This window comes from Rhea americana, unplaced genomic scaffold, assembly GCF_003343005.1.
Source record: "Rhea americana isolate MKP2758 unplaced genomic scaffold, rheAme1 scaffold_86, whole genome shotgun sequence".
Classification (NCBI taxonomy): domain Eukaryota; kingdom Metazoa; phylum Chordata; class Aves; order Rheiformes; family Rheidae; genus Rhea; species Rhea americana.
In genome coordinates, this window is record NW_028187044.1 from 1,567,029 (window position 1) to 1,585,612 (window position 18,584).

An 18,584-nucleotide genomic window follows, 5' to 3' on the forward strand; every position below is an offset into this window, starting at 1 on the left:
AAAAAAAAAAAAAAAAAAAAAAAAAAAGAATATGTTACCCTTACATCTGTGAGAGACTTCAATACCTAGCAGAAGAGGACGAACAGTTTTTGTGTGCCCACAGGTTCCAGTGATCACTTCTGCTTCAGCAGGAAGCAGACGGGAAAGATGCAGCCAGGCAGAGGACCCGTGACAGCGCAGAAAGCTCTCTGCCTGCCTCTCAGGGAAGAATATCAAGGTTAGCTACAGTATCAGGGGTTTTACTGGGCTCAAGATGAAATACCAAAGAAGGACCCCAAGGCCCTTTACTAGGTTAATATCATATTTTATTTTGCTCTCTTTCTCTCCAGGTTCTTATATGAGCACCAAACACGGTAGCTTTTGAATACGTTTTCCTGCCCTCCGCTTTGGCCCTGCCTCTGTCCCCAGCTGTACCCATCAGAATTTCATACACGTTATTTTACCGGGAGCGCTGTTCTGGACTCTAATATGCGACACTCTGGGAGAAAGACAACAACATTCAACAGTAAAACAGAGAAAACAATTCTGGCAGGCTAACCCCCTTCTGGATTTCTTCACTCTCACATTCCCAGCTTTTCTTTTGAAAGCAGTTAACAGGTGGCTCCTAGAACAGATCTGCTTAAGGGATGTTTTATGACAGACTAGATTTTTCTTTCACATTTTCTTTTCTGAAATAATCAAATGTCTGTAGCCTGGCAAAGCCAAGAACTAGGCATCAGTTCAAGGCCAGGAGTAGATTGTGGGAGAAATTCTTATCTCAGTTACACAAGTGTAAATCTGGAGTGACTCCAGTTATTAAACAATCTATAAAATAAGGATAACAATAACTATTTCAAAAAGCTTTTGTGAAGGTTAACTACCAGTAATTAATGCTGGTACAGAATTCAGGAGCCTGGGAATGAAAAGCTCTATAGAAATTTTAAGTACTCTTATTATTTCAGCCATTCAGAATTATACCTCTTGATCTAATCTATTTATTGTACTTAGGATGTCCATCAATACTCCATGCAGATCCTAATCTATTATGTCCCTAGCTGATTCACTAGGCTCAGTAAAACTAGTCCTATTTWAATTGGAAAAAGAAAATCTACCTTTGTCTAGAAGCCTTTCTCTAGTCTTAGAGGCCATCCACCGGAAAGTCAAATTTTACGAATATAATAAATGGGGAAAGAAGGTAGCAGAATTTGGATATATTTTATGCAAAATGCCTAGATTTAAAAATCATTCTATGGCTGCCAAGTTGGACTAAAATTAACCTTTTGTATAATATAATCTGTTGTAATTTTAAGAATATTCATAAACTACAATAGGAATTCAATTTTAGAGGGAAACTGTCAACTGAATTATGCTAATTAGTAATTAGTTAGAAAGATCTACTGATGCTTGTGATTTTACAGCTCTGACTTCCTTAAAAATTTCTCTATCCTCTGTTGTGAGGTTAAGTAATTAATTAAACAACGTCAAGTAATTATATTTAATGAACCTGACTATAAACACGATGGTAAAAAACACTGAATAAATATTTCACAAAAATATACAATTTAAGAAATACATAGATTTCAATTTCACCCATTCCAGCATAAGTAATATCGTAAGCTAAAGATGCAAACAGACATGTAACTGAAGTTACTGTCTCAGGAGCACAGTAGTGATTGTGTTTAAATTAACATTTCAGAAAACTGTTTCACAACAGAATATGCTTTAGATTGAGCATATCAACATTTAAAATCAATTCCTTAAGAAATGATAATGCACTTTTGGCTCCATTTTTTATTTTTCAGATGGTTTAGGAATAACATTTCTACAGCTGTTCAGGCTTACCTTTTCCAACACCCCTCCTCCAGGAAGCATGCCTGCCTTTTTCGTAGGCATTTCAGCTGTGCTGAAGCTAGAAGAGAGCCTCCACCACAGCAGTCACAAAAATGGTGTCATCGTTCCAGGGTATGAAACAGAAAGACCAGCAAAGCAAGGAAACCGCCTGTATGCAAAGTGCTGTCAAAAACACAGTACAAACTACAGCGTTTGGTATCTCTCCAGGATCATGAGATAATGTTATTCCATTAGAAGGTATATTTTTGCAAAGATGACAAGAATGTGCCAGAATTAAAAACCAGAAGGTAAATGAAAAGAAATATTTAAGAAATATATACTATTATTTTGGGGCCAAATTCACAACTTGTGAATGGTTGCCAATACTACAAAAATTACTAAAAATGTGGGGAGAATGTAGGGTGCTCCTTACCCCATATTCCAAATCTAGAAAGTCTTGGTGATTATTTTGAAGTACACTAAACCTAACTTGGTGGTTAAAAAGGGAGTATTTACATGACCATTTAAAGGCCTAAGGTTTTACTGTAAGAAATGAGACCCAGATCTGCAAACAGTAAGAAGTATATATTATTGTACAAAAAATGTGCCAGGGATTTTACAGAATGTTTATAGGACAATATCTAGGTCCACAAAATATTAAACTTCTCAGCTTGCTCTCAGCTTTTCCACAGAGAAACCTTTTCTTAGAAAACATAACCATTTTTCATACACAACAGTCGAGCAACTTCACTAAGTGAATACAACATCTGCTGAGAAGCAGTGTGAGAATCAACTCTGGCCAGCTAAGGCCATGTTTGCAGAATACATTTTTAGTCAAAACAATAGCTTATATTTGAAATGAACAGACTTGTTAAAATGCAGGAGAAGCAGAACTCAGGTAGAAAGCCTCTTAAGGAGTTTCCAAAATTCTCTGATACAACAGTGAAATTRCAGTATGTGAATACAGACAGATCGGCTTAAAAAATAAAAACAAAATTCCCCCACACAAACCCACACACCTTGAACTTAAAGCTGGTGATTTAAAATAATGAAGAAAATCATATCTTGCTCCTAGCTGGAACCATAACCAGATACACAGTGGGCACAGAGGAACATCCTTCATCTGCCAGCCATCCTTCTCAAGGGAGTTCAAGTACCTGCTGGAAGCAGACACATCCAGACATGTGGCAGTCAGTAGTTGTATGCTTATTTTAAAATTAGTTTATCTTATTTCCTTCAACATATAATAAGACTGAATGTTTTACTGTGGGCTGTCTAGGATGAAACAGCAAAACTTTAAAGTAGGGTAGGAAGGAGGTTTCTATCAGAAATAGGGGAAGGTATAATCATGTCCCTCACCTCCTTTTTATTGATCTTGATTTCTGTCTGATTTTAAAACTCAGCACAAAAAAATTAGAGGCCAAGTGTGTGGAGGTGCACAAGATGGAAATGAAAGCTTCCTGCTCAGCAATGGAGTCATTAGCTCCTTCCACAGGATTTTGGAGAGAGTGAAAACTCCTCCTCCAAGCCCTCCCACCCCATGCATCGGCCCAAAGAAACAAGAGCTAAACCAGCAGCTGGTTATTGCCTCCCAGGCACATACACTTCACATCCTCCTACACAAGCGGCACAGTTTGCTGTATAGAAAACTATTGAACTGTTAATGATCCTAGCCAGACGTGTCACCTGCTGTGCAATCAGATGTTTCCAGCAATGTTACACCTCCTCACACAGACGAAAATGTGAGCTGAAGACAGGACACTATAACGGAGAGCAGCCAGTCATTGCCTTGCCACACACCTCAATTTTCAGTAGTCCTAAACTTGCTTGTAAAGAGGTATTCTCAAGAGTGTAAAACACTTGTGGTATACTTCATTCCCTTAATATCATATTAAGGTACAGCTCTCTTGCTCTTTCCTGTGAATTCATTATAGAAATAGAAATAGCAAAGGCCATTGGCTGTGCAACRGTCACTTAAGAGCTAACAATATATTAAAAAGACAAAATTGAAATAAGGAGTTTTATGTTTTTAACGTAAAACTTATCTAACACTTTCTTTCTTACAAAAGAGTCTTAAAGAATTAAATAGAAAAAGGTAAACCAAACTACATCTTCAGCAGAAGATTTTAAGTGTTATTAAAATAATTCTAGAATTTCATAGAAATTGATTATATTTCATTAGAATCCCACTGATTTAATTCCTACATATTTCTTCAGGTTTTAGATTAAAAGGCACAATGCAAATGCCTACAATACTAAGTCACAAACAGAGGCAGCATATAGAATACAAACACAATCATATTTTAAATTCAGGGTACTGATTCTTCCATACTTTCTGAAAAAAACAAACATTGCCAAGCAGGTAGAAAAAGTGATACTGAATAACTTCCTTTCAGAGCTAGGTCCAGGTAATTCCGTTAGTTAATAAACAGGTAATCTCTTTAGCTATGTTTATTACASAGGTAAAACATTAAAAAATCATTACATTTGAAAACACAATTAGGAAAAGCTGTAATTGCCTAAGTAGCCTTTCTATGGTTCTTCATGCATACGTATTTTATTAAAAGCTTTAAATCCTGTGTGTTGTTTTTTTCCCTATAGAAATTTTAAGAGTTAAGCTACTAATAAAGTGTGTTCTGAGCATAACAGTAGTTTTCAAAATCATCTCACGAAGCCAAAGTTGCACAGGTTTTTCTAGGGGAGACAGAAGGTTTATCTGGTACAATAGCTACTCCCCTGCAAATCTCCACCATGCCCTCCCTAGCTGGTAGCTGAAGAGCTATTAAAAGACCAAATAGCAGGATATATATACATATATATTATTTAAGCATAGGCAAAACAACATTCTGTTTTCTGGAAACAGCCTATAGAGTCTGATTCAAATTTTACAGGACAAAATTAAGCTGAGAAATACGCGTTATGCAAACATTTTAGCTCCGACCCTTTACTGTAAATTCGTAAGTGACCGAGGAACATCAAATTTGAGCAAGAACGTCCAATCTCGCAACGGCGAGATGAGCGCGCTCCCCGGGCGCGGCTCCCAGCCCGGCTCCGGGTGCCCGGCTCCGGGAGAGGGCAGCCGGCGTGCAGGAGCTCCCTAGCTAAGGCTGCACCGGCGTCTTAACGCGCACCTCGCCGCCTCTCCTCACCGCCCCAGAGGACGACGATCCGCACCAACGCGGCCAGGCTCTGCCCAGCGCGCCCAGCCACCAGGCGGCCGCAGGGGCGGGCTGAGGAGGGGCTGTCCCAGGGCGCCGCCGGCCGTGAAGAGCAGGCAGCGGGGGCGGCCGCGGCCCCGGCGGGGGGATCGCGGCGGCCGTGGGGCAGCGGAGATGGGGCCGCGGCTGTGAGCCCCCGGAGCCCCAGCACCCATGCCCGGTAAGTGCTCTGCGCCGCACAGCTGCCTGCGCGGCGCTTCCCCCGCGCCGCCGCTGCCCCGGCACGGCCTGCTGCGCCCCTTCCCCAATCCCCRCGCACACGCGCGGCAGGGAAACCCGGACAAGAGCTCAGCTCGGCTCCTTCCTCTGGGCTTAAACGGCTGTCCGGCTGTCCGACCCGCTTTGGGAGCCTAAGGGAACGCCGCTGCGCAACTTGCAGGTCTGTCACTCGTCGCTGATTTTCCTTCTGTGCCTTGAACACTTTCCCATCATCTAACCGGCTGGTTGTGCGAGTCACAGAGCGCAACAGCCAGTGTACAGAGTTTACTCCCCCCACCTCCCCAAATCATTTGGTTTATACCAATGTTATGTTACCTGTGTTGCACCCATGTTATAAATCTGAGCACTTATATAGGGATTAAAAATTCTGAGGAAGAACTACCTGGTCGTAACTCCAGAAGGCTTACTATAAAGGTTAAGACAAGTTCATAAAAAGTCCTGTTGAGCTTGCTTCAACTTTTATGGCCCTTGAAATGTTATTTTTTCTTTAATGTACATATGTCAGAGTAGAGTCTAAAATCACCAACCATATAAGCATTTGTACTGCTGATACTACACCTGTATGAAGCACACCATKAATTTCTATTACGCTCACTGGCACTAAGCTAAAGCATTTTTCTGAGTCAGGCCTTCTAAAGCCGTAAGACACTGACTACACGTAAAGACACACTTGAGTATGGCCTGCAAAACTAAAAAGGCAGGCACACTTAAAGAATTTCCATGCTCAGGACTGAATTTGAGTTCACGTTTCCTCATACTGTACCTTCTTACAAAAGGAAACTAGATTACCAGTTCAGCACAGCCAGATTCGTCTCTATATTAGCATTAACCCATAACAAACAGGCATTTGTTTCCTGTTCCTCAGGACAGTGCCAACAGGCACTCAGCCCACCTACAGGGGCAAGGACAGCAGGGTGCCCCTCGCTCCCGAGCAGCCAGGAGCAGAGCGGTCTGTCTGTGGTGGTGGGAGACATGACGGAGTAGATGACTCCTGGGGAAGCTGCCAGGCAATTCCCACAGAGAGCTAAGGCAACACACCTGGAGGGGAGCTGCAAAAAAACCCTGGCTCCTATGACCGGAGCAGAAACAGGAAAAGGAGATATGACGGGATAAAGGCCTTTGGGGCACTACAGTCAGGTTAATTTTGGAGCACGTGGTATTTGCTCAAGTGTTCTGTAGCTGAAGGACATTCCATATCACTGATTGCAACAGGGCAACAAAAGATCAGTAATACATACATTTGCAACTGACTTCCCATGTTCCTCTTATAGCCTTAATCAATAAGTTAAATGACATCAAACTACTTTTCTGAGCTCTTATTCAAGCCTATTAATAGTGTTGACTGAATATGTTGTGCTTATATCATCTTAATTTGCTTGTACTGTTATACACACAGGTGACTTAACTGCAAGGGACCTAATAAGCACAGGTAGAAAAAAAGAGAAAGGAATGAAGCATAATCGCAATTAGGCTTTAACAGATGAGCTTATGCTCATATGCATAATGCATATATGCTACCTGTTATTTTCACACAGACAAACTATTCAGATTTTTGAGCACTCTTACTCAAGAGTTATCTGCACATAGGATGAACAGTGAGGTCTAGAATATTTCATAATTTTACATGTATTGCTAGAACACTTCAAACACTAAAAAAAAAAAAAAACTCATTTTCAAACTCCAAACTCTGGCTAAACTTATTTCCAGATCTAAATACTATCAATATACACATAACACAAGCTTATTTGAGGCAAGAAAGATATTTTGTTTCTGTAAAGACTGAAAATCCTTGCACAGACAAGTGCAAGTTCTTTCGGCAGGGATTTAAAGCAGGAAACAAAGGGTTCCTCCAGCCTGTGTCTTCACAGAGTTCAGAGCCTGAAGAAAGGAGCAAAGATAAAAACAGAAATACAAGAGGAATAGTTAGAAAGAAAATGAAAAGGAAAAGGCAAGAACATTTTAGAGASGCACTGACCAGCTGGAGTTCACTGCCTTAGTGATAAGGGAGAAATTTAACAGCCACARTAACAATCTTTTTCTCACACTGGGAACCTTGCCCAAAAGAAAAACAACTCATGCGTCCCTGGAAAGCAGTTTTGTAGCCTGCTCRCCCCACGTTACACCGACTCAGGTCAGAACTCACCTTCCATTCCAAATGTTAAACCCTGAGCCAGAGAGCATTCCAGCCTAAGCCTCGAAACCCTGGGGTCAGCGGGGGACAAGCCTACCCAGTTAGGCTTTCTTCTGGTGTTTGACAAGGAAATGAATCATTGGTGAAAGCCAAGGTTGGAAGCACATCCAAAGCTGCTTCTTATCTAGTCTGTTCCCTAGAAAAAGAGAAGGGGGTGGGGGGAGTCAGTGCTGGTTGCGAGAGAACTCCAGTTCTCCTTGCCCCCACCATTTCAGAGGAGACCCTGGTAACTGAGACGGGGCAGTACACAGTCCTCACCTGATCCTGTCCTGATCACCTGCATGCACCCCTGACTGTGGAGTAGAAGAGAATTCTGCAGTTAAGGCTCTTTTTCAGACAGAAGAGATGCTGTTTASATCAGTTCTCAGCTGAGATGCAGTCATGTCTGGATGCACTGGTAATAAATAAGYGGTAGGCCAAGACAAGCTGGGTGTCAGGTACAGCGTACAAGTGGTCTCTGCAGTCTTTTACTCTAGCACACTCACTGTAAACAAGCCACAGGACAACAACGAATTGAGCTCATTATCAACTGTCTGCCCTTGGTCTAATGCGAACTCACCTTAGCAGAACACTCCTCATATTAATAAACACATTTATTAAGTATTTACTACTACGGAACTACAAAAAACAACCAAAATGCAAGTTAGACAGAGTCTGTTTTTATCTGAAATAATCAGGATTCAGGAAATAGTGTTTAGAAGATACTTAAATTTGTCTTTCCAGATTAGAAAATTTATGCATCCCTAGAAAGAAAAAATCCCCAGAGCTTTACTTTGTTCTTTGTGCCAGGTTCTAGTGTCAGTTCAATATACATGATTAGGTAAAAATACAAAACAAACAAAACTATGGTACCTTTTATGTTAGGTGCTTCACTGTATCTTTTTCTTTCATTACAAGAGTGTCAACACTTCACAGCAAGCTTAGGTAAAATGTTAGCACAAGTGCTTCCCAAGTCTCTTGCACTGCAATCATTGTCAGAGTATCTGAACACTTTCTAATCACTCACTACTAATGTCATACATCTTCAGCTGTTGTGCCATGCCATAGTCCAAAACAAAAGTGTGCATGTGGGTAGCATGTTTCATTTAAAAATTCATTTTCATGTCCATTTTGGAATGTAGGTCAAATAGGTTTGACAACTTTCATGTCCTTTTCTCCTGCCAAAACCTACTTAACTTTGATCCTGCTATGCTGATTTAYGTGCTTCTATGTTTGAACAGAGCAAGTAGTTGCTGTTGCTGGAGGTGTAATAGGAGGGATCCTTTTATTTGTTCTCATTGGAATTACTGCGTACCTGCTCTGGAAGAAATTTTGCCTCCTGTCTTCTTATGAAGAGCTCGCTAGTCCTGTCACGACAACACCTGCAATGGCCATTTTGCAGGATCAATCATCTTCTGAAATTCAGCCAAAAAGCACAAGGTGCATAATCTTGTTTCATTTTTAGAGCATAGGCTACTGGCCACTCATTTCAGCTTGTCAAAGCTYAGATGAGAAATGATCTAAATACATGCATGTATATAAAAATATCAGTCGTGTTTTCTTTCATTCTTTAGGAAAATGCTTTCTGATACTAKGAATGCAATGATTTTTTCTGATTTATGTAATTCAATAGTTAAAGAGATATTGCCATCAAGTGTAACCAGTGCATGGATAACTTTATGCTACCTAGATAAATATGGCCCATGGGCCAGTCATTGCCAGTATAGTCTCAGAATGAAGCACCTGACAACCTAACAATGACTTCAGCTCTGAAAGGAGGCTGAGTTAGCTACTGGTGGAGTTCAGGGCTCTAAAATAAAAAGTTGCTGTTGATTCTTCCTTTATTTTGAAAGATTATTTCCAAATGAGAAGAAAGGGAAAAGTGAGGGATCTGTCTGAAGACATAAGATCTGATATCCCTAGCTGGACCTTTACGTATTATACAGATAACAAAGGGTATTATCTTTTCTACTTACCATCTCTATACAGCCTTTTACAAAATCAAGAGATAAGAACAGTAAGTATATCCCTCCATTACCAAGTTTGATTTTCACATTTAAACTAGACAAGTCAGTAGCTGTTGTTGTTCTGAGCAGATCTAGAAGCGTTCCATTTATCATTCCACCAACACTGCACAGACGAGACTGGATTAACTTGATGAATGAAGAACAAGTTCAGGAAGACAGTGATCCCGACATGATTCCTCAGTCTGGGCCACGGTCATCATTTCATTCTTTGGGTATGACATAGCAAAAGCGGGACTTTTGGAAAGGGAAACAGAATATTATGAAGCAGGCATGTTGGGGCCATACCATACATAGCAGCATACAGTAAGAGCCCCGAACACTATAGAGTACATTTTTTTTAATATAAAAATTGGGCCAGAACATAACTGCTCTTTCCACTGTTGCGGAAATTTGCACGTAAGGCACACAAAGCAGTCTCTCATTCCGCCTTTATATAAAGGAACAACATGAGGGTAGTCACAGAGTGTCCCGCTGCTGCCTCCAGATACAGCAGACACACCTCTTGTGGATAAGGTTGTTTACTGCAACCACAAATATCCAGAATTATCAAGATACAGTCACAAGAATCTCTTGAAAGAAAAGACAAAGGTGGGTAGCCTACATTACTCTCTCACACTTCAGGGAAAMGGAGTTCAAATCTCCTTACTTTATACGATAAACTGTTAAAGAGATTAACATGTTTTTTTAATATGGCAGTGTTTATAAAAAATTCCTGCTACAGTCCTGAGACTAACCTGCTGGTGCTTGTGTTTTGTTTTGTGAAGCTGGAGCTTATGTTGTAGGGACCATTAACCCAGAGCTGTACAAGTTTCCTGAAGACCAAAGTGAGACAGATTTTCCTGAGGGCAGCATTGGCCGTCTCTGGTTCTCCATCGAGTATGAGCAAGAGTYCGAAAGGCTCCTTGTCTCCTTGATTAAAGTCAGAAAGCTGCAGCCTCCTGCTGATTCCTGCAGTCCATTTGTGAAAATCTACTTGCTGCCTGATGAAAGACGGTACTTGCAGTCCAAAACAAAACGCAAAACACTTAACCCACAGTTTGATGAAAACTTTGTTTTTCAGGTACTTACTGTTTGATGAGGCAGATTTTTGTTTGCAAACATTGAGTTGTCAAACCAAAGTATATGCGAAAGTATATTGTGAAAATGAGTAATTTTCTACAAACTTCTACCAAAATACAAGTCATTTTCACCAGAGAKAAGACTTATTACTGGACCTCCTGGAGATCCTGGGCTACTTAAGTCTGTGGCTACAGGACTGATCTTACATATGGACTGCACCAAAGATTCCAAGCTTCATTGTCCTGGAAGAATGAAAATGCAAGTTTGAACTAGAGCTGAGCAGCTGGCATCCCAGCAGCTCTAGAAGTCCAGAAGCAACCTAGTTTAACTAAGGCTTTCATAGCTTTTAGGTTCTTTGTTGTGGAAGCAAGCTAGAAACAAGTATTGTATATTTGCGTAGTGCTGTAAAGCTAGGACCCTGGCTCCCAAGCTCAAGGGCTTCAGGAAGGCTTATTGTCTCACAAGATACAAGCTTTAAATTTAAAAAAGAAGTTTGAGGTTCAAACAACTGAAAAAATGAATGTTTACAGAATTCTAAGTTTTTGTGGCTAGAGATGAAAGTAGCATATAATACTAGATCTATACGGGTTGAAAAACTGCCAGCTAACTTCACATTTTCCAAATGAGCTAATTCTATTTTAGCTTGGATCTTTCAATTCCTGCATAGCTAAAACTTTAGGCAGATTAAGAAACTAGACTTTAAATAATCAAAGGAAATCTCCACCTACCTCTAACACACTTTGAGAAATTTTTCATTTGAAGCCGTGCTGGAGTAGAAAAGACTCCAATGCAATTACATTTATTAACATATTCTTCCTCTTCCTGTACAGGTTTCCAGTAAAATGTTGTTCCAAAGTACTCTGAAATTCTTGGTTTATCATGTTGATAAGCAGAAGAAGCACCATCTCCTAGGCCAAGTTATCTTTCCACTGAAAAATGAAATATTAACTGATGACAGCAAACTAGTTATATGGAGAGATTTGGAGAAAGAAAACTTGGAGGTAGGTACATCCTAGTCTGCTTAGCATTGAACTTCTCTCTCTCATCTTACAAGTATTAGAGGAATATAGGTGAGGTAGGAGAATATTGTACCAAATACTGTATTAAGTGAAAAAGTATTGGATAAGCTTTTGGTATCAACATTACCATGTTACTAACTTGTGACTCCATAGCTCTTGGTGTACAATCATTATCAAATTGCTATAAAACAGTTACATGAGTTAAAAAGGAGAAAGTTATAAGAGAAGGCACCTATTGTTGTCTTGAATTGGTAAGAATAGAAGAAAGTACAAGATGAGAGGAAATAGGCATCACTTGGAAGAGATAAAGCCAAAAGTTCAGGAAGGCTGAAGGAGGCTTCTTAWAAGTATTAGCCTGAAGCAAGAAACAGTACTACTGTACAAGACAGCATGGTTTGACTACCACTACACATAAATCTAAAAAAAGAGAAATCTGACCATTAGTAAAGAAGTAACTCAGGTGCCCAGTGGAAGGAAGAAGGGAATGGCTGCCTGCATCCACTGTTTTAGGTCATCTAAATAGCATGTCGTGGAGAGGTATCAGGTAAAACAAGGACCTTGACTAGAAGGACTTACCTTGTTTGATTAACTAAATATATCTGTCCCTGTAAAGAAGAACAAGGAGGGACCAGGTCAGAATATTCTTCAAATAAACATATAGCAACAGTATTTTCAATTGTTTTTAACAAATGTTACAATAGTGTATACAAAACCATTGCAATTCACTAATGCACCTCAGTGTGGCAGAAACCACCGGTGTGAAGAAGCATCTTTCCTCCCTCCCTGCCCCATTTGTCTGAAGAGAAAGGTTTTCAGATATGTTTGACTAGTGCTCTTCTGCTTCCAAAGCCTCCTTCAGAGCACGGTGATATCCAGTTCTCCCTCAGCTACAACGACTACCTGGGCCGTCTCACTGTAGTGGTTCTGAGAGCAAAGGGATTAAAGCTCCAGGATGAGAGCCATGCTGCCAGTAAGTGCAACCTTCCTCTCTGCTATGAGCTACAGAATTCCTGTTCTAATTTGCTCTTTCCTCATCTGCCTGCCCAAGCTTGTGCTGAATGAATCTCCATAGAAAAAATAAACATCAGGGTGACTTAATTTGTGCGGAAACAAACCATAACTTTGTTACTGAGATAACAACATTTTGATAGCTCAGCTCTGCTATGCTTTGGTTTCACATCACAATAAATGGTTTGTCCCACATCTTCTGTAACATTTTTTTTTCTTGACCTCTCGGTGCTTTTATGCAGCAAGCAACATTCCTTTACTTCACTCCAGTTCAAAGAAGGTGGCATTTCAGGCAATAGTTACATTCAAAAAGTTGACCCAAGGCCAAGAATTCTGAGGCAAAAGTCTGCAGGGCAACTGCTCACACTGCACAGCTGTTCTGGGAGACAGGTGAAATGGAAGAAAGTTCCCAGCTTAGGACAGCCTGACCTCAGTTCAGGGGATCACAAGATAGAGTCAATTCTTCTCCCTTATTGCAGCTTGGGTTCTCCCGGGACAACCTGCTCATGCGTCCTTGGCCTCAGAGATGTTGAATGTAAAAGCTACCTCAGAATGTTATCTACACAATCAATAGAGGTAGCAAAAATAGATGGAAGAACCAAGATTCAATGTGCCTGCATCTTTAGTGATTTTTCGGAAGAGCTCTAAAACTAAAGAATATAAATGTAAAATACACTCAGTAGCATCTACAGAGATGAATTTGCTCTGTTTAGAGCAGAACTGGTAAAAGACAACCAGCACTGTAAAGATGAGAATATACAGCTTTACAATTCGCACAGTCATACATTATTCACTGTGCACTTGTTGTAGGAGAAACAGTGGACAACCAAAAAATCATGTATCAGTTTTAGAAAACAAATAGCTGAGATAAAGATGTCCAGAAAAAAATATGACTAGTTCTTGGAAGATAGCAAAATAACATCATGAAATAAAAGCAAAAGTTCCTAATTTTGTATCATGTCAGTAACTGTTTAYAAGAGAGGGAGAATACCTCTCACTACAACTTGTCTCTGCCCAATGGTTCAGTTTTGAAGTTCTACAGCACCGAGAGCCAGAATTCTATTTGTTTCTTTCCATAGATCCAACATTAACCTTCCATGTTAATTTAATACCAGTATACTGCAGGTTATTCATTCTAACAAGCAGAAGTCATGAGTACTCTCTGGAAGGAGGAGCTGTCAGAAGGCAATTCTCCAGGATATATTACTAGAGATAAAAACACATGAGCATTAAATGCATTGAGTGTTATTTCATTTGATAATGCCCTTCAAGTATGACTTGAAGGTAAACAAATTTAAAAAAAAAAGGAGAGAGAGATGGGCTCTTTTCTAAAGTGACACTAATCTTTGATGGAAGATACAGTGTAGGACAGTAAGGAGGTATTTTTAGATTAAAATTTGTGAGTTAAATGTTTAAGAATTAATAAGGAAGCAAGTAATAAATAGCTGAAAAACAGACTTTATACAAGCAGTTTACATAGTAATCCAGAAATAGTGCCCAGGTAACACAGCCCTGACAGGAAAAGCACCTATTCTGGTAAACCGGCAGCCACTCAAACAGTAATGAGAGCCTAATGGATCTGTGGAAATAAAGTGACAGTAGGATCTTCTCAGTGCTGGATCTGTCCCGACACTTATAGTCTCTTTTTTTTTTTTTTTGCTATACAGATTAGCTTTAATCAACTGAATAGCAGAGAGTAATAAACACAGTAGCAGCAGGGAATGTCTTAACTGCTTCACTGGAAAAGAACAGATCTTTAGCTAGTAATTAGGATGAAACTTCCTTATGCTTGTCAATAAATTTTGCAGAGAGGAAGGAAGAATGGAAAATTTCAGGCTACTCTGGATCTCATTTTCAAAGACGCACTGAATGACACTACCATGTAATACTGGTCACTTTAYCTTCAGAAAGCAAAGCAAGGTGTTTTTATTATTGTTCTTCTTCCACTTCTACCTCCTCATAATATTTTCTAGAAGAAAAAGAGAAGATAGATCATTTGAAAGCATTCTTTCACATCTTTTCCTTTAATTTTCAAAAAAATTCCTTAGTATCCATTGGAAAACCTTTTGCTTAAGGACTGTTTGAATAGGAGACTGCTGCTCCTCCAAAGAGATTCAGTTTTATCAGAAACTTATCTGATCCAAGTGCCAGCTGTTGCTGTAAAACGTGGTCCAGCCCTCACAGCCTCCTTTGTGTTGGAGTGAATGACCATGTGATCAAACATATGAAATTAATACCAATCCAACAAACTAAGCCTTCAAAGACAATCTTCATYAGATGGAAGGGAAGACACAAACGTGATCAAGGATGCAGGGTAGGAGTAGGACTGCTCCTTTCAGCGACAGCTCATAAACTGAGAAAGTGCACTGCAATCTAAATACTTTGTGTTCTCCCGAATTCATTTTATACATTGCCTTATTGCCTTAGGTTTCTTGAATCCTTCATAATCTAATGCTATAACTATTATTGACTCTTAAAAGTCTGAAATTGCCTTCAGCCTCTCCTCTCAAATGCCTGTGATGTATTTTCTTTTTGATTTTTTTTTTCTTTTTTAATCCAAGGTATATATGTCAAAGTCTCACTAATGAACCATAATAAATTCATCAAAAGTAAAAAGACAGCAGCTGTTCTGGGATCCCTCAGTCCAGTGTATAATGAAACCTTCAGCTTCAAGGCAGATCAGACAGAACTGGATACTGCAAGCCTGAGTCTATCCGTGTTCCAGAATATCGAGGGAGACAGTAAGATACATAAGTTACATTTAAGATATCATAAATCTCACATATTTCAGAGTTATTTTAAACCCGTGAGAAATTCATTCCTTTTCAGCAGTAATCATTAAAAAAAAAAATCAAAGTAGTTTGGGGTATTTTACAGCCTGTTTCTTTAAAAAGTAGAACAACTTACTTGCAGTAGGTATGTCTGTCTTTCAAAGGCTAAAGATTAAACATAAGACACGACTATGTAGACTAGTCACTGTCCCTATATATAAGCAGCTATACTTTTATTTCATTTTGGTATCCCCTAAGGAAATAAGCTTATGCAATTATGTTCTGTGAACATTTGTGTGTATAGCCCACAACCCACAAATTCTGAAGCAATTAACCATTCTTAATCAAATTTGAAAGAGGAAAAGAAGTTTTAATTTTCACAATAGTTTACATAATGAGATAGAGGAAAGAGACATTACAAGCATTGCCTTTTCCTGGCAGAAAACCTGATGCTTGAAGTCACTTGTTACCAATTGCTGGAAATTTCATTAAGGAGGTCTGCTATGAGAGCAAATCAGAATTCAATGTTTCTGCTGTCATAAAGCAATCATCTCTTCCTGCAGTGCAAATATAATCTCTATAACAAAACATTATTTTTGGACTCACATACCCTTAAAGAAAAATTTTTTAGGTAAGATTCCTGGCAGGTTTTTTGAGGCTTGACAAAGACTTGTACTAAGATCAATAATCAAATCTTTCATCATTTGTACTTGCAGACACACAAATGCTTTACATTCTGAAGTTCATGTAAGACAAGTTCAAATTATTTTCCTCATCTGCAGCTGAAAAGTTCAGACAAGGAGAAATGCTCTACTCATTGGAAGAGGTTGGTCAATGTAAGAGCATGAAATAGATCCCACATACTGTGGCTCCCAGCTGCTGCTCCAGTAACTAAGTGTATTTTTCCCAAGCAAGAGCACTATCTGAATCCTACAAAGGTTGCTGCTGCCCAAAACTAGGGCACAGTTCCACAATAAACTTGAGGTAGAGTCTGGGCAGATAAGGATCTGTGCACTTTACATTGMTTCTCATTTAGAGTGTAGGCAGAGTAAGCCTAAACTGACTAAATACTTACTACAGTACTTCCATAGCACATAGACACTAGGGGAACTTGAGATCTAGAGTGAATTCCTTAATGAAAACTTCGGTTTGGAAATAACTTCACAACATGCATCTCAGAAATAAAGGCTAATATTCTAACTTTAGGTGAGGATTCAACAGAAGCTGATCACTATCTGCTTTCTTTTTTCCCCCAGAAACACACCTGCTGGGGCGTGTAGTAGTTGGGCCCTTCATGTACACTCGGGGCAAAGAACTAGAACACTGGAATGAGATGATCAGCAAGCCCAAGGAACTGGTTAAACGATGGCATGCTCTCTGCCACAGCACTTAAGTGCCATTACTCTGAGGAAAAAAAAAAAAGAAAAAGAAAGAAAAAAAAAGAGAAAGAAGGAAAAAAAGAGAAAGAAAAAACCCTTTAACCTTAATATGGAGAAGCTCTCACTGTCTTTCAAAATCTAATGATAAATGGTGCAAAATCTTTGACCGTTTAATGCTCCCAACTGGACAAGAACATAACAAGGTAACATTTTTCCTTCCCCAAATACAAACAGAAGACTTGGTCCCTGGTATGCTGGAACTCTTATCTTCCCTCTCTCTCTTCAAAGCATTTTTCCATTTTAATTAGTACATAGCAGAGCAAACAAAGCAGGAAGACATAAATATGATCTCCCATGTTTTTTTGACTAGTGGACAACAAATGCTGCTGTCATTTGAATGGAACACAAAATAACCTAAGAATAGTCAATTATGATATAAGGCCTAACAGCCTAGTGCACTGCATCACCATGGATAGACTGGATTCACCAAAACAGATGGAGGTCTGCTAAGCATGAAACTGTCAAAACACTGTCAAAGTCCAAAATATGTTGAGCAAATRTTAAATAGTTGCAATATATTTAAAATAGCACTACATTTAAAACCTCTTTCAAATACGAAYGATGGAAAACACTGAGTGGATATTATTAAAATACCTATAAGCACCTGTTCATGCCCCTCAGCACAGCTTACTTCTTCCAGTAATTCAGTTAGCTATTCTCAGCTGACCCCAACATACAACATTTTGCTGACACTGACAGAGAAACAAAAAAGAAGTCCTTAAGGCAGAAATGACTCGAGGCTTGCAGCAGTATTGGAGTACTCAGGGGAAGTGTCACTAGGTGCCTGCCCTGTCCTTACAGTTTTCCCCAAACACATGCTTTTTACCTGTGCAAGATACAGAACATGAGTGACAAGGATCTTGAGTTTCACCTAGGATGGCCACTCTTACACGGAAAATCTGACCAATTTGCTTAAGCCCCTATGGCACAAATCTGTTTCAGTGGTAGAGTTTTCTTCATTAAGTAAATATTTTTTTCTGTGAAATAATTCAGAGCAATCTTTAATCAAAATAAGAGAAATAGGACTTTTCTTCTTGATTGTTCACAGGGGACCTGAACTCTGCACCTTTCACACCCTGCAGTCATAAACCAGATAAACAGACTATTGCAATGGAACATTTTGTACAAGTATGCTCCAAGAAGACTGTAATCTCCACAGCTGAAATAAAGCTGACTTCCTTTCAAACAGGATACAACACTAATTAATTCAATATATTAAAAACAGGGCTTCTCTGAGATTAGAACACTTTCCACTTTGACAATATTGTTATCATCTACAGGAAATACTGTGTATGAGAATATATCTGAGAGGCACTCTAAAATAACAGACTCCACCTGTTCCCTGACATGAGATGTTATATGGTACCCCCATCCTGCATTGCTTAGCACACCACTAGGTAAAAGAAAGTCCAGACTCATTATATTTAGTTGAACCTTAAAAAAAAGCTCAAACCTCAGTGTATCTTCTCCAGATGAGTAATGTCAGTGCCCCCAAACCCAGAGTAGTTTTTTCAAATATTACTCCTACAGGACTACTGCAAAACAGACTAATAGGCAATGTATCAGATCTGGGAAAGAACTATATGTAACTTTATATAAACTGTATATTAGTTGTATTAGTATGATAAAGCAATTTTAGCAAATATACCTTCTCTGCCTTTATGATTTAAACCATATCAATAAAAATTAAAGATCTTCAAAGTGAGTTGCTAAGGATGCTTCTGGCAGTTATGTTTATTAGTTTGTGCAGGCAGATACATGTAATGCACAATGTCTATTAACAAACACCTTTAAACTGGGAAATGAGGGGCTTTTGYTCACTTGTCTGACTTGGTGTACAATATA

General features: G+C 39.3%; 2 protein-coding genes across 8 annotated transcripts in view; one reads left to right on the forward strand and one right to left on the reverse strand.

Moving 5' to 3' along the window:
• The window catches only part of GPRIN2 (G protein regulated inducer of neurite outgrowth 2), a 40,300-nt gene extending 28,172 nt beyond the window's left edge, over positions 1-12,128 (reverse strand). Inside the window, exons 1-6 of one of the 5 annotated variants that reach the window (XM_085323665.1) lie at positions 10,178-10,341; positions 8,732-8,798; positions 7,696-7,921; positions 7,390-7,573; positions 2,829-2,969; positions 1,822-1,992 (exon numbers count right to left, since the gene is read on the reverse strand). The gene's annotated coding sequence lies outside the window, so the exon portion shown is untranslated. Of the gene's footprint in view, positions 1-1,821; positions 1,993-2,828; positions 2,970-7,389; positions 7,574-7,695; positions 7,922-8,731; positions 8,799-10,177; positions 10,342-11,230; positions 11,432-12,097 lie in introns of those variants that run through there. The other 4 variants (XM_085323666.1, XM_085323667.1, XM_085323664.1 and 1 more) reach the window with 4 other exon arrangements.
• SYT15 (synaptotagmin 15) lies at positions 5,081-18,584 on the forward strand. 3 transcript variants are annotated; one of them, XM_085323670.1, is made up of 8 exons: positions 5,081-5,187; positions 8,658-8,856; positions 9,513-9,655; positions 10,208-10,503; positions 11,333-11,503; positions 12,371-12,491; positions 15,091-15,270; positions 17,788-18,584. In XM_085323670.1, the coding sequence occupies exons 1-8, from the start codon at positions 5,181-5,183 to the stop codon at positions 17,943-17,945; spliced, it is 1,275 nt and encodes a 424-aa protein (XP_085179796.1). In that variant the 5' UTR covers positions 5,081-5,180; the 3' UTR covers positions 17,946-18,584. The 3 variants fall into 3 exon arrangements, with proteins under 3 accessions (XP_085179796.1, XP_085179797.1, XP_085179798.1); XM_085323671.1 differs by lacking the exon at positions 17,788-18,584 and adding an exon at positions 16,557-16,716; XM_085323672.1 differs by lacking the exons at positions 5,081-5,187; positions 9,513-9,655 and having other exon boundaries at positions 8,696-8,856.